Here is a 27882-nt window from a genome sequence, read left to right as displayed (position 1 = left end):
ATGTCACAGGCTTTCTTGGTTTCTCTATCTCTATATCTAGTCAGTGATCAAATCTGAAACGATCTAGAGCTGGCTGGCTATATGAAGCTCCAGCCTAGTCTTGCCTCTTGCTGGCCTGTCCTTGGGGCTGTGGGCCTGCAGAGAGATACACTGCTGGCAAGGCAGGATGGTAGCCAATAATATTACACATTTCAATCGTGTTTTTTGGGGGTTTTTTCCCCAAAATATACTCTAGTAGCAAATAAAGCGCTTTCATAAATCGCACCTGTCATGCAGTTCTAATGACTTGATGGAGGTCTCAGGCGTACAGTTCTGACAAACATAATATTGCAAACATGTACACTGGATAATAATAATAGTTATTATAGCGCCTTTCACACCTAGGAGTCTCGCAGCGCTGTACAAAACAGAACAAACAAATCAACATTACAAAACACAATGAATAATAATCAGTTACAATTCTATAGATACATAAATAAATAAAATAGGTAAATGGAGAACTGATCATCATAAGTACAGTACATTATAATAAACAATACAGACTGCAGTAGAGTCAAAGAGTTAAAAAAAAAAAAATACAGCGCAGAATAAGTGTGTCTTAAGGGTATTTTTAAATTTGGATACTGTTGTGGATTCTCTAATGAAAGTAAGAGAGTTCTCAGTTTGCCTGAATTCCCTTCCCTGAATTTGTTACGCTTGCATCTTCTGCCTATTTTTCACTGTACAGCTGAGCCCTCACAGTGCTGTTAAGGGGAGCCTGGGCTGTTTTTCCACAGCAGAGCCGAGCCGTGCTACTGATGTCACATGCAACGAAAGACAGTTGTTATTAATTATTGTTATTAACTGAGTTTGCCATAACATGCGCAAACAAATGGTGTTCAAAAATGAATAGACCAACGGTACAGCTGTATCTTGTATCGCTATATTTTGTAAATATATCTAGGAATTTCTTTATAATCCACAAATTTTACAGATTTATATCGACTTACTATGATTTGCCAAAGATATCCCTTGTTTGGGTGCTTAAATAAAAAATAAATAAAAGCTGTACGGTATTTTTTTACTGTGTTTTTGTAAATAAGTTTAGAATTTGTTTTATTTTCCACATTTTTTTTCTTTTTATATGAATATAATAAAGGTCAAAAGAATGAGAAATCTGGTAGAATTGTTTTTGTGTGTGTAAGTGTACCGTACTCACGGTTTATGTCCATTTGCTTCAAATAATCAGAAATTTGGACAAACCTTTTCATTTCTGACGCACGACTCCAAGTCTTCCTGAACACTTCTATCTGCCCACAGAGAAGCGAGAGCCTGCACTTCCTCAGCATCCCAAGGCTGTACTTTTCTCTCATCACACTCACTGCCTGCCATATTTGTTGTTTGTCTTTCTGGAGTGTACTGACTAATGCAACGTAATGATGAAAATCCTTAACCCCTCCCCTGGCTTGGCTTGGCTCCAAACCAGATTCAGATGTCTTGTGAGGCTGGAGTTTCGTGGTTTGGTTCTCACTCGGCTCGACGAATAGCCGGTGGTGCACCACCCGTACCCGTACCCATACCGTACCGAGCCCTCGGGACGGATGTGCCAGTGGCGAAGGGGTATTATTGGTTACAATGTATGTCAGTCAGTAGAGGAGGCAGCTGGTTGGTTACTGACAAGAAAGAATGCTGAGAAGGGGTTGGGACAATTTCACTCTACAGGTGATCATGAAAGTGCAAGACTATCAGAAAGCACAGCCTGCTAACAGAGACTTCTATAACCGAGTGTAGAACCAGATATCATGTTTTAAAATAGTTTTCCTAAAACATACATCTTTCAAAACTATACACTTGAGACCTAGGCCTATATATAACATTTCTAGAATTGGTTTGGTAGCTACAGACACTCCAGGAGTCCATTATTGCAGTGCCAAGAAAATGCGAGGGTGTGAATGAATGAAAAGTGTTAATGAAAAAACACATTGCTTGCTTGTGATGCAGGGAACATTTAGTTGCTTGTACCCAGTAATTTGATGAAAACACATTTCTGGGGGTGAAATGAAGGACAAATGTAATATTTGGGATGCCACTTTGAGATTGCTCATTAAAATCTTCATGTATTTGAAGACGGATTGTCTATACAGATATACATGTACGGAGATATTGCGTGAGCATGTCGCGTTACATGTATTGATTTGTCCCAGTATGTTGTGGTGGTTGTTTAGTTCACTTCTCGCTTGTGCTCTGTTCTCTTTCAGTGTCACCTCTGTCCCTGTGCAGCTCAATGGACCTGGTAACCTGAACTCAGCCCTGGCAGGTAAATCAGTCTCTTCAATTGCAAAACCTTTTCCTGCTAATTGTTAAAGGTTATTATGTGTCAACACAAAGGTAGGAGCAGGAAAGGAAAGTGAATTTAAGGTATTGATGTCGTCTGTCACCAGGCTGTGTTTAACCGAGATAACGTTTTGTATTGGTTTGATTTGCTTTAACTCCTTAAAGCTGTAGTAGGGATGTATTCAGTTGATCCAAACGGATCTCAATCCTGCCAACACTATTCAAAAGTTATTAAAGACAACACCTCTAGCTGTGCAATTGAGCTTCTTCAGTCTGTTTCTCCCAGTTACAACATTAACACATTTATTGATTTAAATAGCAGTTGTATTTGCATGAATTGAATACAGAGCTTTATAGTGAGGGTCCCACATCCTGATCTATTAAAATGTATATTAAGACATCTAATGTATCGTGGTGGCTTGGTCACCATTAAAAAAATCGCTTTGATGGCAAATCAAACAATCGCAAAAAGTCTGAATTCGATTGTCTTTGAATTCTCAGTGCATCTTTAAACTGCAGATTGTTTAGAAATGTGCACTAAAGTCACAGAATCATTGATTGTCAAAGAAGAACAAATATGAGCTGTCTGCACCACCACCAAGGTCTTAAAGAGTAAGTAGCGGTGTTCCGGAAAATACATCGTTACACGGCCCCACGTGTTGCTGCAACTGTTTAAATAACGCACCTGTCATTTCTTTGACAACTTTTTACATTTCTGACTTTAAAGTCTTTCAAAGCTCTTTTCAAAATGGCCATTCTATTGCACTGGGGCTTGAGATTGGGTGTGTCCTCTAAATCACTGCAGGAATAACACACAAGAAAAAATACTTTAGTGCTCTGGCTTTTCTGTTCCGTACCACATCATGGATCGTTATCACTGCGTTACCTGTTTGACAATGTGGGCAATAATCCTTACACTATGAGTGCACTACAGCAGACATTTTGAAAAGAGCTTTGAAACAGACTTTAAAGTTATAAGTATAAAAAGTTGTCAGGATGTTAACAATGAAAAGAAAAATGACAGGTATGTTATTTAAACAGTTGTAGCAACACGTGGGGACGTGTAACACTGTATTTTTTGGAACCCCGCTACTTACTCTTTTAAAGTGTTATCAAAGGGGTCCGAGTGGCGCAGCGGCTAGAATAAGTATTGGTAATCACTGCTGTAACCATGTGGACTTTAATTGCACAATTTCAATTTGTTTTACTTTTTCATTGTGCAAGTTGGTCCCTAACTTGTACTTCTTTATAAATTTGCACCAAGTGACTGATTTAGTGTACATATTTACAGATAATTACACTACAGAGGAAATGACTGCCTCACTTACATCTATATGGCTCCCACGATTTACTAGCTTCAGTATATCTATATATCCTGTGATAAGCCCAACAGCGTAAAGGAATTTCTTTTTTTTATATGTCTGCACGGCTCAGCCGTACAGTTAACCAGCCTTATCACTTAACTATAAAACCCCTGTATGGTACCATATATACAATGTGTACTAAAATAAACAATGACGTTATTGGACTGGAAGAAGACATTGAGACAGACATCTAGGCTGTAAAATAATTTTCTTTTAAGAGCTTTGAGTGTACACATATTCTGTTACAAAAGTCCTTTGTTCATTTGGTGATTGTTTAATTCAGGTTTCACTGTGTTTATGACCTGTGTAGCAACAAGCTGCTGCATCCTGTCTATTTGAAGCTGCAGTCTGTTTTCCCTTGTGTGGATACAGCACAGAGCTGAGGACAGGCAGGAAGGAAGGGGCTACGACTGATAGTCCAAGTGAGGTTCATGGCAGCCATTTTGTTTTAGTTCAATGTCTGGGAGTCTTTGGTGCTCGGCCTTTCCTGCTCTTCGCTGGTGGACAGAGTGAAAGGTCTCGCTGAATTCGTTCTAGACAGATAGGAATAGATCTGTTATGATGTTTCTGTATAATCTGTGTTCTTTTTAATTCACAGCTGGGAATATAGTGGAACAACTTCAGAGTTTGTATGTAGGTCACTCTTTCCACTATCCAGTGAACCTCGTATTCAGTTGTAATAAAACTTAGTAACAGCATTCTCTTCAGAATTCCTGTCCATACATATGTATTCTTACATTTTTACATATTGGTGGTCTGTTTATTCACATTGCTGTGCGCTCTAATTTCTAATATTGTTTCTGTGTTCTGTTATTCCCTTTTTCAGTGTTTGTTTTTAGAAATGTCCTGGATTTTTGTAGATGTGCAAAATCAATGTTGATCTGGACTTTATTTGTTTCCTGCTGCCCGAAAAGGGAATTGACTGGATCTTTCTGCTGTTGCCCAACTTTGATCTGTTCAGGCATCCTGAGAACCAATCAAGCACAGATAGCAACAAAATACAGTAACTGCACCATGAACCAAGAGGGAGAGAAGTGAATATAAATAAGTCGTAGTCTCCAGTGTATAATTTCATGTTTTCTGGGAGTGTTTTTTATATTGTTTTAAACCTAAAACCAGAGACCTAAATAGACACAAGGCACAACCTTGTATTGTTGTTTATTCACCGGCTTTGCAAGCTGGCCTTTATTGAACTGTGGTTAACCAACCTAAAGTGAATTGTAGCTGTAATAACTGAGGTTTTGCATCCCACGTATCAGAAGTAGCACAGTAATCCCCTCAAGGTGAAGCCAGTTTTCCTTTGTAGGCTCAGCGTTACCTGAAACATACCAATAAACATCATACCAAGAAACTTGTGGTCCTTGATGGCAAAAATATACTGGAAACTATGTGGTATAGTCTCCACTTAACGATTACAAAGCAGCAGTTAATGATCATTTTAATATCCAACTAGTACAGAAAACACTAGCTGCTTGAATGAATGGCTTTTTCAGAAGGAAACATGTTTAGTTTCTCATTGTACTGTATTACAATAGGGCTTGCAAACTTAAATAACCAGTCAACAATGCACGCTGCAGACAATCACTGTAATGTGACTTCCCCAGCACCCTAATCACTATAAACCCAGACCAGGAGCATGGACTTGTGTTATGACTGGGAGTGCTGTTCACTTTCTTAGTATAGTGTGAGGCTGCATAAGCATTTCTACATAATTGAGCCGTAATCACAAATGAGATCAGTTTGGACCTCACAAATCTACTCCTCCCATTGTGCTGAAGATTCTTTTATTAAACCCTTAGCTCAAAATATCCCAGTTGGCTAATGCCGGATAACCTGATCAAAAATAGTTTGTGCTGTTGCCCAAAAAACGGTCTATTATCAAGCAGTCGTTAGTGTCGAACGAGCCACAGTATCACAGATTTCTCTCTAATTTGGTTAAGCTCACTAACTGAGGCTCCCGAGTGTCCCTATAGCTTGGAGATTGCCGGTTTGAATCCAAGCTATGCCACTGTCAACCGGGACGGGGTGGGGTAGGGGTTAAGTCGGCTAGGGAGTCCTTGATTCACCACACACCAGCGACCCCTGTGGCTGGCCTGGCAGCTGCGAGTCTTCGTCTGTCCTGAGTTAGTTCAGGGGTTGCAGCATTGAGCCAGGTTGAATAATAATTGGACATTCCAAATTCGGAGAAAATTGAAAAATGAATAAATTGTTTAAAAAAAAAAAAAAAACAAAAAAAAAAAAACAGTAACTCGCCCCTACCCAAATATTATTGCATGCACTCCGTACTAGATCATTTATAATGTCAATGGTTGCTGTCATTTGCAATGCACATCAAAATAATTTAGATTAAAAACCACTGCATCACTTTCATGAAGCAGTTAGAATTTGGTGTTGCATGGCACAATAAGAAAACATGCATGTTTGTTGGATGAACATTTAGACAGTCGTTTCATGCATTGCAATGGGATTAGGCCAGGGATCGGTGTGCAATGGCTTTTACGACTGCTGGATTCCAACAGGAGTACAGGATCCCAAACCAAAAGATCTTTACAACCCTTACTACATTATACTGGTCAGTCCTTGTTACATTGTACTGGTCAACAGGGTTGGGGTCAATAACTGTTTTTCAGTTCCAATTCCATTTCCAATAAATCAATTTCCAACTTCGAAAGAATTGGAATTTATATTTTAGAGACCTAATAATCTTTGTGATTAACAGAATACTGCTAATTGCAATTTTGATCAATGATGTGTTGGAATTGATTTTAAAAGGTGATTGAGGGGGGCTCCCGAGTGCCACATCCAGTAAAGGCGCTCCATGTGGAGTGCAGGATGCGCTCTATAGTCTGGACGTCGCCAGTTTGAGTCCAGGCTATTCCACAGCCGACCAAGGACAGGAGCTTCCAGGGGGCGGCCCGGAGGGAGAGAGGGTTAGGTTGGCCAGGGTGTCCTTGGCTCACCGCGTACCAGCGACCCCTGTAGTCTGGCCGGGCGCCTGCGGGCTTGCCTGTAAGCTGCCCGAGAGCTGTAGCTCTTGGGTGGCTGCATGGTGAGTCCGCAGTGTGAAAAAAAGCGGTCGGCTGATAGCACACGCTTCGGAGGACAGCGTGTGTTCGTCTTCGCCCTCCCGAGTCAGCGCAGGGGTGGTAGCGGTGAGCTGAGCCTAAAAATAATTGGTCATTTCCAAATTGGGGTGAAAATAATAAAAATAATTGGGAACGACTAAATTTATTTTAAAAAGTGATTGGAATTGGGAATTGATTTTAAAATGGAATTGGAATTGAAAGACAGAAATCGACCTCAACTCTGCTGGTCAATGGAAGGTAACCTAGGAAACAAGGGAGGAACATGAAGGCAAATTATTATTATTATTATTTGTTTATTTAGCAGACGCCTTTATCCAAGGCGACTTACAGAGACTAGGGTGTGTGAACTATGCATCAGCTGCAGAGTCACTTACAATTACGTCTCACCCAAAAGACGGAGCACAAGAAGGTTAAGTGACTTGCTCAGGGTCACACAATGAGTCAGTGGCTGAGGTGGGATTCGAACCGGGGACCTCCTGGTTACAAGCCCTTTTCTTTAACCACTGGACCACACAGCCTCCTACAAATCCCCCGAACCATGGGCTGCAAGAAATCCGCATCGCCGGTAACATTGCCAACACCATTGTACAGTGCTGTGGCTGCATGCGAGAAGCTCTGTCCAATTCAATTAACTTTTATCTGGGGGGGGGGGGGGTTAGAATAAATAAATAGTGCATATGTGGAACAATTCTGTTGATTTGATAACCAGATCATTAATGATGAATCAGAATAAAAATGGGTCCACGTGCATTTTGTATGGCATTAGTATTCTCTAAATCCAGCAAAATTGGGCCCTAGTGAGTATTTTGACGCACAAATGTGATCATTCACGCTCACGTCACATAGACACGTTCATATATGAAGAGCTTTTCTTTTGTTTTTCGCACTCAGTTTAATTTGTGTCCCGTTGTTTTGTTCATCTCTTTCTGCATGTCTCGACGGCTCTCAGGCATGACGGCTATTTTGATGTCGGCAGCCGGACTTCCCGTGTGCTTCTCACGCACGCCTCCACAAACCAAAAACCACAGCTCTGTTAGGAGGGCAAAGAAAGAGCCCAGGAAAGGTAGTTACTCTGGCTTCTGTTTCCACGCTTCAGCTACGCTGAGTCCTCGTTGCTTCTGTCTGTGGTGGGGTCTTTTAAAGGTGGAATAATAACCAGCGCTTTCAAAATTGAGATTTCTTCTTTTAATGGAGTTTATATTCACCTGACTTAAAATACCAAGAAGATCCCACAGCAAAAACAACAATATATTTTTTAAAGCATTGGTTATTGCACCTTTACATCTAATTCATTTTTGTTCTGTTTTTCCTAGTGCACTCCACATTGAGATAGTTACTACTTGACTGGAACACAATTATCCACCAAACGCAGCTTTCTCTTAATTTAATAACAATAAAAATCAGCACACAAGGAATAAACAGCAACAAATTGCATTATTAAAAAAGACACACGTGGGCTCAATTTAGAAAGCTTTAACTGCTGAGTTATTTAAAGACTTGTTTCAAAATCTTTTATTAAAAAAAGCTTTTGTAGTTAAAGCAGCCAGCACCAGGCTAGAACAGTTTCATGTGAATCGAACTGTATTTTATTAATTAAATAACCTGAGCTGAAGCTTTGAGTATAAGGCCCAATGCTCTGGATCTTCACCCCTTCTTGATGCAGCTGTAATATGCTTTGCTAATTAACTGCTGACACAATAGCTCGCAAAGAGGCCTTATATGCTATATGTCTCTGGAAATGCATTTGCAGGCATGTGGAATACAAATCGAATCTGCATCTGCTTCTGTTTCCAAGAAAGGATTTTATGAACTTGCCAGACTTGTTCATATTTGTATTTATTTGTATACACGGTACAAATAATGCAAAACAATAAAATTGAAAGACTTCTAGTTTAAAATTGACTTCTTTTTTAAAAGATTTGGCAAAAGCCGTTCCCCAAACCTGTGGAAAAAACGCTTATGAGAAGTCATTTAGAAGATCAATCCGTACTTCAATAAAGATTGAATTGGTGTCAGAACTTATGATGATCTAGAGTAGAAAAAGAGTGTGTTAAAAAGCGTTAAGATAAAAATAACGTTAGTTTGAAATTATATTCTGCATGGGCCTGCATGTACCAGTCCCATTTATATTTAGAGAACTGAGACATCCAGCTGTTGAGAAATGTGGTCTCATCCGGATCTAGGTTCTGCTGATAGGAGTTGGAACTTGTTATATATTGATAATCTGACCTGGATGAAAGTTCAAGTGACTGATCACTTAAAGGCTGTATCTTGAATGGGCCAAATAAAAACACACTGGTCGTTTGTGTTCATGTTCTTAGGAGGAGATGTGTGTGGAACGCACATTTTAGGGTGTTGTGTGGGTGACCACGGTGTAGAAAACAGACATTGGTTTCATTTACTTGGAAATGGACAAACAAAGCCACAGACACCAAGCATGGCTTTACACGTTTCTGAGCAGTGACATCACCAGTAGCTTTTCCGCTACTGATCTTATCAGCCCTGATTCTTGGGGGGGTTATTGTAGACGAGTGTGTATCGTATTTTTATACATTAAACTTGTATACTAGCTTTCTGTACAAAAACGCCCATGTTAGAAGAAAGGGAATAGCCATATAAGAAATGAAATTTGCAAAAGGGGCCAATGTACGAACAAGTGTCAGGCCTGCGCACAATTAACACAATGAAACCTCTTCACACTGTTTAATATTACCAGAACTAAAGAGTATAAACATGAATACACATTGTACATACAAGCTATAGTTCAATATTATAATAAATAAATAAAAAAAACAAAAGGCTCTGTGATAAGACAAAAAGATAAGACAAAAAGAAACAGTGTTACAAACAGGAGTCCGTTTTTTTAATCCACCTCCACTCTGCTTTTCATATTTCAACAGGCTACAGTGCAGAGTCCAGATTAATATACAAAGTTAGGTAAAAGATTATCAGTGCTACGTGAGAATGCATTTGCACATTGAAATTCATTCAGAAAACAAAATGCTGTTTGCTTTGTTTCCAGAAAGCCTACTCTGCTTGTATTCTTGGAGGGGTCCAGAGACTGGTTAGGTAGGATTTAGAGCTAAGCGAGTACAAGCACAGTTAAACTGTACACACATTGCTTGGGCCAAGTTTACAAAGAAGTACCATCTAGGGTCATGCAACAACAAAATAAAACATTAAGAAATGATGCAATTAAACCCTGCATTTCCAAAATGATGTTTCCCATTTAGTAAGTAATACAGAATGTACTTTAAATAACTTGCTCAAGAAATTGCATAACATGCAGAATGAACTGATAACTCTGAGTTTAGTGAATGGGTAAATGTTTAGTTTAACTGAACTGAAATGTGTACATAAGGCTCTGGTGTTGACGTGTGTGTTTGTGCCCCCCACCCCCAGCTCTAGCGCAGAAACCCGAAGAGGTGATCAGGAAATACATGGAGAAAATAGAGGTGCCTCCTGAAGAGGTAGGAACAGAGCAAGTCAACTGGGTTTATAACTGCAGCTTCTCTGGAGCACGTATTAGTGAGGATGACATTAGCACAGGCCCCCTTCAGAATCGGGAAGATCTTCTGTTTCTTTAATTCAGGCCACACCAAAGTAATGCCCTTACAGTCCGGGTTTCATAGTGAGTATAAACTGGTGAACAAGACCTTACCGTTATAGGAAACCTTTTCAACCTTTACAGATTTATTTACCTTTTCAATGTTTCTTTTACTTTTTTTATTTTTTAAGTTAGACATTCTATCTGCATGTTCCGCTGTCATCCACCATGTCCCTCTAATTTAACTTGTAGGACAATACGGGGCGTATTGCAGGCCCCGTATTGCCATGGCAACAGGGCTGTTCCTCCCTGGCTCCTGTGCCAGATGGTGCCGCTGAGCTCACAGGATGCAGAGCGAATATTAAGAAGTGCGAGACAGTTACAGATTGACATGCACTGTGAATTCTACATCCAGCTCTGGATCATTTCGGTGTTAATAATGTTAGGTGTCTAACATATAAAACATATCCTGATTTGTCATCCATAACTAGATTAAATGTTTCTCATTGAATTCAAGTTTCTTTTAGTGTTTCTAGATGCTGTTTCTCAGCAAGAACATTTAATCCAAACTAGTGAGGTTTGAATCTCTTATCCAGGGATGACTGGGTTGAATGGTGAAAGTGCAGTGCAGATTTCAAAGACATACTCGCTGCTGCACAGAGTCAAAGTACTAGGCTGAGGGAGACGGAAGAAAGGAAACCTGATTTAATACAAAAGCCTTAATTTATTTATTATTAATTCTCCAGGTGAAATGACCAAGAAAGTACAAGACCATCAAAAAGCAAGGCCAGTCAACAGATTGTATTGACATTGTGTAGTACGAGAGATCTGGCCATACTTTCAAAGCGTTTCCTACATTCTTTAATTGATAGATGAAATGGTAGCTGTATTAGTCCAGAGATGGACAAAGAGAAGGAGATGTGATACCTTGGTTCTAGTTTTGTAAAATTTAGCAGGAGTTTTACCTCTTTCAAAAAATAGGAGTAACACTAGTAATAAGACTAGTAAATGGCCCATCATCTCTATCTATCTATATATCCATCAATCTATCTATCTATCTATACTGCACATTTGGACCTGTGGAGTGAACGGATGTGCATTGCTTGTGAAGTTGATGGAATGATTTTGTTTGCTACAATCTATTTAATGGATCCCGTTGCCAATCCCCTCCTCCATGTGGTTGTTTCAGGACTGCATGATCTGCATGGAGCGGCTGTGCTCTCCCTCGGGGTACGACGGGGTGTCGGGGAGCCAGGCCATCGCCCCGAGCGCCGTGGGCAAGTTTACAAAGTGTGGGCACGTCTTCCACCTGCTCTGCATGCTCGCCATGTACGACAACGGAACCAAGGTAGCTGTCTCAGTACTGCCAGGCAGAGCTATTACAAACTCCTCAGAAATACCATCAATGCAGTGGCAGGCATTTCCATTCAAAGTCTTTTTCAATGTCTCCAGTGTTGAAACGAGTTAACGTATTTATTTATATCACTGGGTGATGTGGACTCCCTAGTGGTAAAAGTGTAACCTATATCCATTTGTTATACTTACTTCCCATAGCAGTGTGTGTTAGCTATCCAGCCCTTGCTTTATAGCACTATTCCAACATGGCTTTCACTTGCTGTCACTTCAGTGCATTTTCTTAGGCTAATATTCTGTTTGAGAGCCTTTTACTGGCAGGTACATAACATAAGTCCTTACAGCATCTGCTGCGGCTCTTACTGCCTTTTCTTTGATATACTGCTGCCCAACACTAGATAAAATATGAAATGTTGCAGTTTGTCATAGGTAGGTAGATAGAATCCTTATTCATATTAGTGCTGCAACAATAGATCCATTTAAATATAGCAAGCATGTCAGTATCCCCCGCCACTGCAGAAACGCCAACATCCACAAAATGGAAATGACCAGAATGTTTTCTGAGAAGTCTCTGCTTGTCTTGGCAAATTTTTATCACAGCTGGATCTCTATATACATGTAAGTGTGACCTACATAGAAAGAAAGACAAACAGGCACGCGTCCATACAAGTTATTCACCCAAGTGGTTTCTTACTAAACTATCATCCTGGCCTGTGGCTATCCCTGCCCTCTGTAAACGATGTGGCTTGATTTATGTGGGACAGTCCTCTATTTGCCATCTCTGTAAATTGCGTATTTTTTGCCTCCCAGGATGGCAGTCTGCAGTGCCCGTCGTGCAAGACAATCTACGGAGAGAAAACAGGAACGCAGCCCAAGGGCAAGATGGATATTTACAGCATCCCCCAGTCACTCCCGGGCCATCCTGACTGCGGGACCATCCAGATCATCTATAACATCCCCCCTGGAGTGCAGGTAACGGGGGACACAACAAGCTTCTGACCCTGCCTGTCTGCACACATCATCAGCGGCTGCTTCTCCGTTGTTTAATAAAAGCGACTTGGACTCTGTCCACCTTTTGCACAAGAAACTGTGCAAACAGAGGCGTGCAGTTGCTAAGCCAGCGTTCAGTGAAGAAGCAGGGACAGGCCCTGGCAGGCAGCAGGGTGTTTACTGAAGCTCCACCTCTGCTGGAAATAATTCCATCAATTTCACATGCCATGCACACATCGGTTCACTATATAGATTAAGTGCATGGGTTTCTTTCCCATCACAGTTCAGATGTGTTTGAGGTTAGGCAGTTTTATCTTGTCCGGCATACCAGGATGCATCTGAGTAGTGGGGTCAAGTGCGCGACAAATGCCCCTACCCACAGTGTACCCCAATACATATTGGTATTTAACTGAAGACTAGTGAAACTGACTGCTTTTACAATGTGATTCCCCTGACTGTGTGTTTCAGGGTCCTGAGCACCCAAACCCTGGCCAGCCGTTCTCATCCCGAGGATTTCCCCGGCACTGCTACCTGCCGGACAGCGACCAGGGCAGGAAGGTAAGAGAGCACAGCCAGGGGGCGCCGCCATGGCCTGTGTGATCTCATCCCATCGTGAGGGGCTTCATCAGCATTAGTGACACATGAGCACACTAGGAATAATCTTCCAGATTATCAAATACTTTATAAATACAAAAGGAAACTTGATGTATTCAATGACGAATGTTTCAACAAGCAGCCCTTCTCATTGTCTTCCAGTATCTGAATAAGACAAGCAGAGGAATGTTGCGATGCCTCCTAAAACATCTCTGCATGATTTCCATTACACGAGAGTAGATGTTAAAACTTCATGCTGATTTGAACTCGGCTCTCACCAAGATAAGCACCAACTAAGACGTAGCTTTACAGTAAACTAATGTGATCCATATGTGTCTCCCTCCATTTACGTTTCCTTCCATATGATGATGTAGATATCCTTCTGTCTGGTGTTAAAGGCTGAAGTGTAATGCTGGCTCCAGGGATCAGCTTATTTTGCCTCCCTGGCGCATCAGCACACACAACGGCTGCGATGCTGGCTCCGGGGATCAACCAAAGTGCGGCCTCCCCAGCGCATCAGCATGACAACCGTCTGGATTGAGCTAAGTAGGGTACATCTCTGGGGTTTTCAAGTGGGCACCTTCCATCCTCAGTGTTTCGTCGACTAGCCCACGACACCTCAAGAGGGCTCGACGGTGATTCTGGCGTCCCAGCATCACCCCCCTCCGTCCCCCACTCAACTCAGCCCAGCTTACTTACCTGTCCCCAGCCAGAATCTTTCCGTCTCAACCACAGCCAGTTGCTGCTCCTCTCTGCTGCTTCAGATAAGTTCTTCACTGTGCGACGCAACTCTTGGCCACTGAATCCGACGTCTCTGAGAAACCGGGTTGTAGAGTGTGCCACAAATCCTCGACAACCCACTTCCACTGGGTAAACCCGAACTCTCCATCCTCGCTGTTCCGCTTCAGTGGCTAGTTGAGCATACCGCAGTTTCTTCCTCTCATACGCCTCATCTACAGCATCCTCCCATGGCACTGTTAACTCTACCAGGTGAACAAGGCGTGCTGATCCAGACCACAAGACAATATCTGGTCGAAGGTTAGTGGTGGCAATCTCAGGTGGAAAAATAAGCCGTTGACCAACATCTGCCAGCATATTCCAGTCTCTAGCAGCTTCCAGTTGTCCTGGGCGAGGATTGGTTTTAACACCTTTTCTTGGTGGTTGCTCTCCTGGGCGGAGGAATGTTGTCTTTTGTGTGTAATGTTTTGATGGAACAGGTGGCAACTTATTGGTCATGTTACGCTTGTCTTCCAATGCTAAGGCCAAACATCGCAGCACCTGGTCATGGCGCCAAGTAAACCGTCCTTGGCTAAGAGCCACCTTACATCCTGTCAAAATGTGCCTTAATGTTGCAGGTGATGAACACAAAGGACATGAGGGATCCTCTCCTACCCAGAGGTTTAGGTTCTGTGGTGATGGGAGAACATCATATGTTGACCTGATGAGGAAACTGATCCTGCTCTGTTCCATTGACCATAGGTCTTGCCAGCCAATCTTGCGTTGTTCCACACTCTCCCATCTCATCCATTCTCCCTGTTTGGCCTGGGAAATGGCCTTTATACACCTCATCCTCTCCTCCTGCTTTTGCACCTCGTTGACTACCATCTTCCTCCTTTGAGCTGGGGCCGCCTTGTGCCATGTAGGAGGAGTTGAACTGAAACCAAGACCCCCTCTTCCATGCTGAACTTGCCCCATGATATCACCAATTCGAAGGGCAGCCTTTGCATCTTCCACAGCTTTCTTTGCCGCCCACTTTCTTCCAGTTTTCAACACAGGTGCTGCCTCCCTTACGCATTTATCGCGTGACTCTACTAATGTCATTTCCAGTCTGACCTTGGCGCACTTAAACTCCTCGGTTAGAGCAGAGACTGGTAGCTGTAGTATTCCTTTACCATAAAGTCCCACTCTGCTGAGGCAGCGTGGAACTCCCAACCATTTCCTGATGTATGAACTGATTAAAGCTTCCAGCTTCTCTACTGTTGTCAAAGAAACCTCGTACACAGTCAGTGGCCACAGCAACCTCGGCAGTAGACCAAACTGAAAGCACCAGAGTTTTAGTTTACCTGGTAGAGCGCAGCTGTCTATGCTCTTCAACCCTTCCACTGCTTGTTGTCTAACTTCTCCCACACGAACTGTGTCCTTTAGATCCCCGTCGTACCATCTCCCAAGACTCTTCACTGGCTTCTCAGACACTGTTGGTATTGCCTCACCATTAATGAAGAATGTTTTATCTACTACTTTGCCTTTGATTATAGAGATGCTCCTTGATTTAGTGGGCTTGAATTGCATTCGTGCCCATTCAATGTTATTGGTTAATTTGCCCAATAATCGATTAGTGCAGGCTACTGTTGTAGTCATGGTTGTCATGTCATCCATGTATGCTCGAATTGGTGGTAGTCGCATTCCAGAAGCCAAGCGCTCTCCTCCTACTACCCATTTTGATGCCCTAATGATTACTTCCATTGCCATGGTAAAAGCCAGTGGAGAAATGGTGCATCCTGCCATTATTCCAACCTCTAGGCATTGCCATGTAGTGCTGAATTCTGAAGTTGAAAAACTGAATTGCAAATCTCCAAAATAGGCTTTCACTAAATTTGTTATTGTCATCGGTACACTGAAAAAATCAAATGCTGCCCAAAGTAGTTCATGTGGCACTGAACCATATGCATTAGCCAAATCCAGGAATGTCACATGGAGCTCCTTCCTCTCCTTTTTAGCTGATTGAATTTGTTGCCAGATCACATTGATGTGTTCTAAGCAACCTGGGAAACCTGGAATGCCCGCTTTTTGTATTGAAGTGTCAATGAAGCAGTTCTTTAATAGGTAAGCAGACAATCTCTGAGCAATAATGCTGAAGAAAATCTTGCCTTCTACGTTTAATAGGGAAATGGGACGAAACTGACTGATGCTTGTAGAATCTTTTTCTTTAGGTATAAAGACTCCACCTGCTCGGCGCCATGCTCTTGGTACAACCTGTTTTTCCCATGCCACTTTCATCAATTTCCACAGAATTCGTAGAACTCCTGAAGCACTCTTGTACACTCTGTACGGAACTCCATTAGGCCCTGGAGATGATGAAGCCCTTGCTTTTTTCACAGCTTGCTCTATTTCTTTCCACTTAGGTGCACAGTCCTCCATTTGGTATTCTGGTGGATTGATAGGTGGGATGTCTGACGGAACTGACATAGGCTCCTGCCTTTTTGAATCTGTATGTGTTTCCTCCAAATATCTCTCCAGCTCAACCTTAGATGCTTTTAGTGTGCCATTCTTCTCACTGGTGAATAACTTCTTTACAAATTTGAATGGGTCTTTATAAAAGTTCGCTCTCGCACGCTCCTTCTTTTTATAGCGTTTCCGTAGGCGCTCAGCTCTGCGCAATGTTGCAAGCTTATCTTTTATGACCCTTTGTAAGAGATTGAGTCCCTCCTTCTGACTTTGTTCTGCTCTTCTCCATTGGTTCCTCAGCTGTCTCCTTTCTCTAACTAAGCGTTCAATCTCCTGCTGCCGTCTAGACTTTCCAGGAATAGTTTGTACTTTTTCCTTCCTTTTTTCAACTCCAAACCTCTCACTTCCATATGCGTAGATGATGTCCCCAAATTTATCCAGCTTCTTTTCAACTGTTCCACTTAATCTTTCCAATGCAACGCAGAGATCTGTGTTTACTGTGTCCCATGCAGTTTTCTCACAAGCTCTTGGCCATTTAACTCCAGGCTTGTGCCCGTTGAGGTTCTTTTCTCTCTTATGCTGGTTTGTCTGACCGGGTTCACAAGGATCATTAGGTTCATCACTAACTGTGTCCATGCAAGTCCTCCTCACATCTATGACAGGGGTGCTGATATCCTGCGAACTGTGGTTTGCTTCCTGTCGCTGGATTTCATTTGACTGACTTCGTAAGAAGTACTGATCAATGCGAGGCCCTTGTCCCTTCTCCCTCAAGCATTTCATTCTCCCTTGATGAATCTTCAAACCCCTGACCGTTGTCACCTTGCTCCAGCCGCAGACACAAACCTGGAGTTCCATGTCTTTGTTAACTGCAGATCTTGAACTAGTCTTTTGTGAAGTACTCTCCATACTCATATCCGTTTCCGTTCCTAAGTCGTTAACCGTGTTGTCCAACGTTGAGTCATCTTCCGCCCCCGCTCTCGCAGACTCTAGGGGTATTTTTCTCTTTAATTTCTTAGAAGCCTTGGGCGGGTGTCTCCAGCATCCTGTAAACACAGAGCTGGATACTGCCGACAAGGGTAGCTAACCCTTACCAGCCCCAGTGGGGTCTCTTTCCTCCTGTCAGCTGTCTCTCCAGGCTGTCACAAGGTCTTTCCCTTGTTGCCAGCTGCACTATTCACAGCAGTCACTGGACGTATCCAGATCTTCATGATTTCCATTACACGAGAGTAGATGTTAAAACTTCATGCTGATTTGAACTCGGCTCTCACCAAGATAAGCACCAACTAAGACGTAGCTTTACAGTAAACTAATGTGATCCATATGTGTCTCCCTCCATTTACGTTTCCTTCCATATGATGATGTAGATATCCTTCTGTCTGGTGTTAAAGGCTGAAGTGTAATGCTGGCTCCAGGGATCAGCTTATTTTGCCTCCCTGGCGCATCAGCACACACAACGGCTGCGATGCTGGCTCCGGGGATCAACCAAAGTGCGGCCTCCCCAGCGCATCAGCATGACAACCGTCTGGATTGAGCTAAGTAGGGTACATCTCTGGGGTTTTCAAGTGGGCACCTTCCATCCTCAGTGTTTCGTCGACTAGCCCACGACACCTCAAGAGGGCTCGACGGTGATTCTGGCGTCCCAGCATCACCCCCCTCCGTCCCCCACTCAACTCAGCCCAGCTTACTTACCTGTCCCCAGCCAGAATCTTTCCGTCTCAACCACAGCCAGTTGCTGCTCCTCTCTGCTGCTTCAGATAAGTTCTTCACTGTGCGACGCAACTCTTGGCCACTGAATCCGACGTCTCTGAGAAACCGGGTTGTAGAGTGTGCCACAAATCCTCGACAACCCACTTCCACTGGGTAAACCCGAACTCTCCATCCTCGCTGTTCCGCTTCAGTGGCTAGTTGAGCATACCGCAGTTTCTTCCTCTCATACGCCTCATCAAAACGCAGAGCTGCAGTACCTTTGCATGATTACTAGAGGGCAGTCTTGCACTGGATACAGCTCTGTTCAGAGCATGCAAAGTCTGAGAATGCAACAGTAATTTTACACTGCATTTCACACAGACAGAAGAATGTCCTTGTTTGTTACAAAGTAAATGTGTTAAAAATTCAGTCAGGGAAGTAATTGCATACTGACCCAAGGCAAGAGTAGACCAATATTACTAAAGCGCCTCGTGACTCATTCTGATGTCAGGGAAAGGGAATGCCCCCAGGCAGGTAGGTTTGTACCCAGCATGTGGACTGACTCGCTGGCACCACAGCACTTACCTTTAGATGTAATTGAATGTATTTAGTGTCATTTAGTATTACTTGAAACTTTTTAATGTAAGTAATGGCATCATAAGGTTCTCTATTTCTATTTTATTTCACCGTAACACGACCCATAAGTTGGGTCAGGATTCTTCTGGTGAGGTGTAGCTATGGAGGAGTCAGGAACTAGCATTTGGGGCATATTACAAACACTACTCTGTAATAATAATTGTCCCTCTGTTTGTGTCTCCCCTCACTCATTGATTATGTTTCCATTGTTCATTTAGAACCATGGTGCTTCCTCTCTTTATAGTGTCCATTGAGACTGTTCTATGGTATTTTGTAGTCGTGCTAATTGGACTGGAGGGAGACTCTGTGTTTGTGTGTAATGCCGCCCGTGTCTGCTTCACCCCGGCAGGTCCTGAAGCTGCTGAAGCTTGCGTGGAACCGGCGGCTCATCTTCACCGTGGGCACCTCCAGCACCACTGGGGAGCCAGACACGGTGGTGTGGAACGAGATACACCACAAGACAGAGATGCTGTCCAACGTGTCGGGGCACGGCTACCCCGACCCCAACTACCTGGACAATGTGCTGGCAGAGCTGGCATCCCAGGGGGTGACGGAGGAGTGTGTGAACGGGCAGTGAGCCTGGCAAGAGGCACAGTCGGTGGGAGGTGAGGACTGATGAAGAGGAACCACACCAAGATCCTGGAACACATTCTGTTAGGGGACCTCACCACAGACTAGACTAATAGGAGGACCATTGAGGTTTTTCGCTGGCAACTGGCCCAGTGCTCCCCAGGAAATTTTGGAACTTTTCTCTTTTATAAAACAGCGTATTTAATGTACAGTATATATTTTCACTGTTGTGACTAGAGGTTGTCCTTGTGATGCCAACCCATTTTAATATACTGTACATTGAAACATATACTTGAGTCTTGTTTTTTTCCTTAAGGCAATATTGTACGAAAAGCGGACAGTTGTGGTGAGAGATGAGCCTTATGATACTTCGAGACAATGTTACACTTCAACATTTACATTCACGTATCTGCTGTTTCTGATTGGCCTTTTAGTCTGTTTCCAGTCGGGGGTCCCTATTCAAAATTGGTTATAAAGGGGCCCTCCCAAAACAAAAAAGTGTGAGAACCTCTAAGTGAATAATTGGTGTGTGTGTGTCTGCGTGCATGCACAGGTAGACTGTTGTGTTTCCACAGGCACTAACTGTTTGTTGATCACCACAGAGTGCAGAATGGCTCCAGAAAGGTGTAGGTCTAATAGACTGCAGTAAGAGAATATGCCCTTAGTGTGACAACACCGTGTAACAAATTTTTTTTTTTTTTTTTGGTTCCTGGGTAGTAAGTGTTATTTCCTAATTGCTTATGCCTCAAAAGTATAGAAAATGGCTATTATTCCCCACAGACTTTGCTTTTGTGACCAGGACAGTGATATTTTGAAATGAACCTATTTTCCAGAACATTCCAGATAGATTCAATGCTGAGTAAACTTGGAGTAACTTCTAGAACTTTCTAGAACTTTCCAGTAATATAAATACAGGGGCCTTAAGCCCACCAGTTCAGTTTAGTTCCAGCTGCCTAAGTGGATACATATCTGCATTTTTCTGAGATGGCATCAAGGTCATAGGAGACTTCAAAATGGTGGCATTCCTGATGGGTCTCCAAGGCGGTTTTACGAAGTTTCCCTGCTATCTTTTCCTTTGGGACAGCAGGGACACCAAGGCGCACTACCACAGGCGGGACGGGCCACAGCGGACCGAGTTCTCTGTGGGGAGGAACAACGTCAAGTGGGAGCCACTGGTGGACCCCCGGAAGGTGCTGATGCCGCCACTGCACATCAAATTGGGCCTTATGAAACAATTTGTCAGAGCTCTAGATAAGGAGTCTGCAGCCTTCAAGTACCTTCAAGACTTCTTCCCTAAGCTGTCTGAGGCAAAGGTCAAAGCCGGTGTCTTCGTCGGACCACAGATAAAGAAGATCCTGGAGTGCAATGAATTCCCCAAGAAGCTCACTAGTAAGGAGAAAGCGGCTTGGAACAGCTTTGTCGCAGTGGTTCGGGGCTTGCTGGGCAATCACAAGGCCGAAAACTATGTGGAGCTGGTTGAGACTCTGGTGAAGAACTATGGCACAATGGGCTGTAGGATGTCCCTCAAAGTCCATATCCTTGATGCTCATCTTGATAAATTCAAGAACATGGGAGCGTACTCGGAGGAGCAAGGTGAGCACTTCCACCAGGATATACTGGACTTTGAACGCCGCTACCAAGGACAGTATAACGAGAACATGATGGGAGACTACATTTGGGGGCTGATTCGTGAAAGTGATTTACAGTATAATCGTAAATCTCGAAAAACGACTTACTTCTAAATCTTTTGTAGTCATTTTTGTATTACTTTAGTATAAATACATGTTACTTTGGATTCATATGTTTTTTTCTGACTTTATGTGAACGAGAAGACACAAATTAGCCCGTTTTCTCATTGGAAATAGGTAAATTTCAAAATATCACTGTCCTGGTCACAAAAGCAAAGTTTGTGGGGAATAATAGCCATTTTCTATACTTTTGAGGCATAAGCAATTAGGAAATAACACTTACTACCCAGGAACAAAAATTGTGTTACATAGTGTAATAATCATAGCAGAGATGCCATGTATGGGACCCTTTGATCTGATTTACAGGTCAGTATCCTTATTAAAGTTTACCATAGTAAGTTAAAGCCTAGCGAAGTTTAATAATTCATAGTGAAAGCATGGTAAATCACAGGTAAGATAAAAAAAAAAAATGGGACTATAATGGGTATATGACTATAACCATGGGAAAACTGCACAATTAAAGTACAGTGCAAATTCACTATGGTAAACCTTTCTAAGCGATATCGCTGAGCGTTGTTGGTGTTTTTGGAAGAGGAGCTCCCAAGTATGTCCTGCCCTGGAATAGGAATTTCTCACTGTCCAGTATGACGACTGCAGAGCTGTAAAGTTAATTAAAGACTACAGCAAACGCTTGAAAATATGCTCTTAGAGGGATACCATTGTGACCAAGGTTCATATTTTTCTTTACCTTGTACCCCAGCTCATTCTGGTACTTATAGTCCTACAACTCAAAGAAGAGTAACAGGTGAGTGGTACCTGAATACATTGAGGTGGAAGCTTAAATCCTGAACTCTGCCGCTGTGTCCCAGTAAACCTGGAGGCATGCAGTCACCCAGCTCCTGTGGAGAGGTATGATTCAAACATCAAGAAGCACCCATACTAGTGACAAGTCAGATGCAAACCCCAATATCGGGTACTACAGATATCCCAGTTTTTCAGATAGTTCGGTGCTTCCTTGGCCATTTCACCTGGAGGATCGAATTGTCCCTGTCCTTTTAATGGCTTTAATGTCAAGTGCTACAGATGTCCTGAGAACTTTCTTTAACTCTGTGTAGATATCCCATTTTGCAATCAATCTACATGTTTCTACAGCATTCCTGTTTGAGACTTCTGTAGCTAATGGAAGTACTAAACAGGTAAGATGTGTGGAATTATTGTATTTGCTGCTAGCTCATTTTAATGAAGTTCTTCCCTACATTCCTCTATTGTGTGATACTATCGAGGGGCCTTTTCTAAAAAAAACATGAACGTCGACTTCCCCCAGTCTCCTTGACATATCTTAAAGGGGTTGGGCTCTAGGAATGCAGTTGGTTCAGATTGGATTGCAGAACCCATTCCTTCAGCGATTCACACCAAAACAGGTCGGACCACATTCCGAGCGGTGAGGAAGGGGATGTGTCAGAGTTTTGCATTATTCACGTTTTTAACTACTTTGGATTTGTTTGTTATAGACAGCAGGATTAGGGTAATACTACATTCATTCATCTGATTTAAGTAATGCTTAAAAAAAAAAAAAACATAAATTGATAGACATCATTCTGTTAATGATCTAAGCAGTGATAGAGCTAAATTCTGCCAGCTTTGTACACCTACTCCAGTATGGCCCAGTTCTAATTGTATTCTAGCATATGTATGTATGTATGTATGTGTAGGTTTAAAATGGGCTTAATAAATCACCTCTAAACACTGGCATCTAAGTTTCTCTGCTATTCTCTGTTAATCTCAGTGTTTCCCATCGTTTCAGGGCAATTAATAGACCCCCTTAAAAAATATATTGTGGAAATCAGACAGGCAGTGGCCAATAGTTTGTGTTATAAAGGGTTTAGGAGTTTGAGGGTTTGGGTGCCCCTGTGGAAAGGAAGGATTCTGCCATTTTAATGATATCCCAGGGATGAAACCCCTCTCCGATGGGAATGGTGGCAGTTCTATCTTGCTAACTTCAGTAACAGTGACGCCATCCAACCGCTGTACTGTGACCGACGTGACAATACAACTCAAGTGAAGCATTTGTACTTCATTTGTACTATATTTGTATAGTATGATTGCCTCTGTAATTAGTGAAGCCAAGGTATGAGGTAAGCAAGGGGTCTGATTTAGCAAGACTGGCAGTAACGGTCCCTCTGCCATTCATTCTGTCTGCATGTATCTGTCTCAATACTTAGTAGACTGACTGCTTCCTATGGGGGCAGGCAGTGGGTTAGGCAGTTCAGTAAAATGTGGTTTCTCACTCTCTGTGCCTTGCCTATAGCATAGTCCAGTGCTACTGTATTAGTGAGTGTTTGCCTTCTGTCCAGGGTGTGGAGAGAGCACTGGACACACCTACAGGACCACAGCTGTGTCATTAGGGGGTGAGCAACCAGGACAGCATTTCATTTGAACTGAGACTGCGAGGCGTTTAAATTGTAAACTGTTGTGGAAAGACATTCCTCAATCATGGGGTGGAAATCTTCACCAAGTCTGTCTAGATGAAGCTGTAGATCGAGCTGCACAAACTGATTATTCCATTATTAGGATCAAGCTATCCACAGCAATCGGGGGAGGGGCATTGGTGATGATGGGGCTAATTTACCATTCCAAGTGAAGAAACAGCTGCTTGGATTTGTGTGGATCGCTGTTCTCCAGAGTCTATGAAAAGCAGCGATCATTGCACATGTAAGAGCTGTTTCTTGACTTGTTTCACTTTGAATGGTAGATCATTTAACGTGTGCTGTGTCTATCTCACTACCACAGAGCTATATAATATTTACTTGGCAAGACCATTTTGAGAAGTCATTTAATGTATGACTACCATGGCAGTCGTTCATAGGATGTTCCTGCTTGTTACCTTTGTTACCTACATTAACCCATTTTTATACCTTTAAGTCTGTGTGTTTTTTCTGGTATTCTGACACACCTGTAACTATTTAAGTAGGTGAAGTAGTCAGGCTGTGTCTGTCTGTGACGTGTATTTGGAACAAGTGTCATGTCGCCACCTGTTATACCAGGAAATAAACTCCAAGCCTGTATCTGTGTCTGTATAACAAACATTTGTAAAAGGCAATCCCATGCTTTTGTTTGTTTTGCTTCCTGCTAAATGTTGTTTAAAAGTTCCTGTAAAAGCATGCTTATTTGCTTCATGTATTCAATCAAGCTTGTGTCTCTGCTACTGAAGTGACAGACACAAGGCCAGTTGCCTCCACATACATCCCGATTTCCTCTAACTTGTGCTAATGAATGACCTCGTAAGAATATACAAGTAAGTATGTCCTTCCTCAGATTCTTATACTCTTAACCCTGTTTCCACTGCCTGGCACTCCCAGCTACAGCTGCCCACGCTAACAAAACAGGGCGTTTCCACGGCTCACCCAAGCGACAGAGCACGGCTATCTAGTCAGGTTTAATATCTCATGCTTGATGTACACAAGGCAACAAGGCAAAAGTCGTATTGCTTATTTTTTATTCATGATAAACATGACAAAACCTGGCTTTTTGTTTATTTGGCTGTGCTCTCTTTCTTAACCATATTCCTTTTTATTTGTAACAAGCCTATGGTTAAATGTATCTGTTACCCGCCAGTTGCTTTAAAACAGCACAATTCCACAATCCCCCAGTGAACTTTAACGCAGGGCAGTAATTGCCGAGGTTGCTAGGTTTGTTAAAGCACTGACACGCTCTTGCTTTGGGCAGCTGAAGCCTGTAGTGCCAGTCAGTGGGAATGAATAACTTCACAATTAAATTCTCTCTGTGTGATTTATATATACAGTATATATTACATATAGTGTCCTGCAATATTACCGGTGTAATTTATTAAACTAAACTGCAACACAACATATGCACAAAACGGAGCACAAACACACACGTACGTCTCTGGTAGTTTGGTCTTGCGCATCACGCAGGGCCTGGACCCGTGCAGCCATGGAATTGATGACATTCTCATGACGATTTAGCTAGAGTTGGATTGAGTTCTGACCGCAGTTCATTCGCATTGGCAGGTAGTGGTTGAGTTTTCCTCAATTGTCTGTCGAGGTGTTCCAGACATGTTCGATAGTGTTCATGTCGGGACTCCGAGGAGTCCAGGGAAGAAACTGCAGCCCCTCTGTCTCTTCCAGGAAGTCCGGACGTATGGTGCGTAAAACTCTAGGGTTTAGGGTTAGCTGGGGATAATAAATATTGATCCACATTTGCTTCATTTGTTATCTCTCTGGTAAAAGTTTCATTGGATTTGGCCAGCTCTTTCTTTATATTGCAGAAAACACATCTGCAGTGTGCAGCTAAATCCCTCTGATACTCTGGGTTTTATCAACAGCCACTGCACAGCGTGAGGGACTTCTATAATAATGAAGAGAAGTGTCGCTTTCAGAACCCTGTGTGTTGTGCTGTAGATCTAACCTCTATAGTAGAACCTGTTTCACTTTAAAGTGAGTCTCAGCTCTGTGTGTGTGTGTGTGTGTGTGTGTACGTGCATGTTGCAAAGGGAAGAGTGAGCACCTGTGCAGAGCATTGAGATAATATCTCCAAGCGCTACGCTGGAAAAACAATCTCTACTGCATGCCACAGCCAGCGGGAAAAACAACACGGTAGGATAGGAAAGACAAAGATGTGTAAACATTTAGGAATTGAATCATGGTAAAACTATTACAAAGTAGAGCAGCAGTACTTGTGTGTGGCTCTTTCAGTTCATTTCCAAACCAGGACCTTCTTCCAGCTCCTCATCAACTAGGTTCATAACACTTGAAAGAGCTGATAGCAGTAAGTCCCTGGACTGAAAGGGATTGAGAGCCTCTAGTGAGGCCACTGAAGCAGAGCTGAATTACTCTAGGGGTCACCCGGGAGACAGAACCTTTGTGGCTGCTTATTTAGAGCTGGGGAAAAAAACTAACTAATTCTTATCTTGGCTGGTTTTACTACTGGGGCAAATACCAGGATTTTTTTATTTATCAAAACATTGTGTGTGTCTCTGCAGGTTCACTCGGTTCCAGTGCTGATAAGTGCTTTCATTGGAATAATGGCAACAGTTGCAAACCGGTTTGTCTAGGTTCGCTTCAGAACCTGGTTTCAGTCAAAAGGTTCAACCCTTATTTTGTATCACTTTTTTTTCTACAGTGAATATTCAACCACATTTGATTCCCATTCCACCCCATCTCGGGAGCGCTTACTTTCTAAATATGTTGATCCTTCAATAGAGAACTGTCCCGTTTGATTTTAATAGACCAGGGACAGCACGGTTAATTGCCATTAACTCCACTCGGACTCTTTGTCTGCTAAATATTTTGGATCCCTGGGTAGATTATTGCCCTGTCTTCAAAAGATTTCAACTGGCAACATGTCCAGCGAGTTCAGCGGCACCCCAAACGTAATACATTCATTCCTGATGATGAATGGCGGGGTAGTTGTTCATACCTCAAAAAATGTTACTTGATCAACTGGATTTTTGTTGACAATTTATTTATGGTTAAGTGTATTGATCATCTCAATCGTGTGTTAAGAATTGGAAAGCAGGTATCTGAATACATTGCCAGTAAATGAATAAGGACAGATGGATGTTGAGAGGGGCGGGTGCCTCTGCTCCTAAGGGAGGATCGTCAGGAGTTCAATCGTTATCAATAGAGCCCTATGGTCCTGAGTGGGGTATTTCAAAATGAGAGAAAAGGAGACTGACTGCTTTGAACACGAGAGACCACATGACTTCTGGGTTTACATTCCTGGCAAAGGTGTGTTTTTAATTCTCGCTCCCTTCTATTTTATCAACGGTAAGAGGCTGTGTTTTGTATGCATTTCCCTGAGACTGGTGAATGATATTCCATTGTTACTGAAGTATAACATTAATACATTCTTCCCTCTCATTGGCACAGCGCACTGCCATGAGGCCCTTGTTGTTTTGTTGTTCACCTTTTAGTTTTTCCAGAGTTAATTGTCAGTTCACAACCTGTGTTAGTAAACAGGACATTGACAAGCACATTGATAATGAAATGCAAAGATTTCCAGACAAGAATCACAAATATTTATTCAGACATTTTAGACTGTACACTTTGTGACAATCTTATTTACTGTATTTACATTCTTAAAGAAAAAAAAGAGACTATTAATCTATCCCTTAGATGACATCTCTGAGTTTCTGGTGAGATTACTTTACTTTATTGGGCGTGTTTTTTGTTTGAAGTAGAAAGCTTTGAGAAGCTATCCCTTTGTGTTTGTGTCAAATGTCTCAGCAAGATCCAAAAATGTATTAACGACCAACTAGAGTAAACAACTTCAAGAAGCCAAGAGGTCTGTAACACTTAGAAATCCATTTCACAAGGATGTTTTCCTTGACAACATAAGACCATAAAGCCGGGTCCACACCTGAGCAATCAGTTGTGCAACAAGTTCCCTGCATTTAGAAGTGTGTGCAGTTTATCTGGCAATTACCCTGACCCTGCTGGTGCTGTCGGTTCTTTCCTTCAGTCTGTCATTATCTTTAGTAAACGATGGAAAAATAAGAGGCCTCACGATTTGAAAATCAGCGCCTATGTTCTTATTCTTATACAACAGTTAAGCAAATAATGCCAAAAGTGAAGATCAAAACTAACAGCATTAACCCAATAAAAAGCTTAATTCAAAGGTATTAAAAGTTCAAACATTCTGATTGCAGTCAGCACACCAGCGACGTCCACTAAATCAACTACAGGACCCTCCCAACTCTCCCCAGGGGGGGGCCGGTAAGTCTTTTCCTCCATGGGATCCATGGGCTGTGCTATCTAACCCTGTCACTACCTGAGGGCAAAGGCCAAATACTGTTTGAATCCCCCTAAATATTAAAGGTTTGTTAACGTTTACAGCCATGGCCAAAAGTTTTGCATCAGCCTATCGAA

At 42.4% G+C, this 27882-nt stretch overlaps 1 protein-coding gene across 3 annotated transcripts in view; it reads left to right on the top strand.

Moving 5' to 3' along the window:
- Positions 1-19593, top strand: part of LOC117963384 (probable E3 ubiquitin-protein ligase DTX2) — a 31231-nt gene extending 11638 nt beyond the window's left edge. Inside the window, exons 3-9 of one of the 3 annotated variants that reach the window (XM_058998324.1) lie at positions 2238-2296; positions 7713-7826; positions 10166-10233; positions 11500-11658; positions 12474-12635; positions 13122-13211; positions 19084-19593. In XM_058998324.1, coding sequence (XP_058854307.1) covers positions 2238-2296; positions 7713-7826; positions 10166-10233; positions 11500-11658; positions 12474-12635; positions 13122-13211; positions 19084-19311 — 880 coding nt within the window. In that variant the 3' untranslated portion in view covers positions 19312-19593. Of the gene's footprint in view, positions 1-2237; positions 2297-7712; positions 7827-10165; positions 10234-11499; positions 11659-12473; positions 12636-13121; positions 13212-13621; positions 13850-19083 lie in introns of those variants that run through there. The other 2 variants (XM_058998326.1, XM_058998325.1) reach the window with 2 other exon arrangements.
- Positions 19594-27882: the final 8289 nt, after the last annotated feature.

Source organism: Acipenser ruthenus, chromosome 24 (genome assembly GCF_902713425.1).
Source record: "Acipenser ruthenus chromosome 24, fAciRut3.2 maternal haplotype, whole genome shotgun sequence".
In the NCBI taxonomy this organism is placed as follows: domain Eukaryota; kingdom Metazoa; phylum Chordata; class Actinopteri; order Acipenseriformes; family Acipenseridae; genus Acipenser; species Acipenser ruthenus.
Note: the sequence above shows the minus strand (reverse complement) of the source record. Positions and strands in the feature narration are given on the sequence as shown.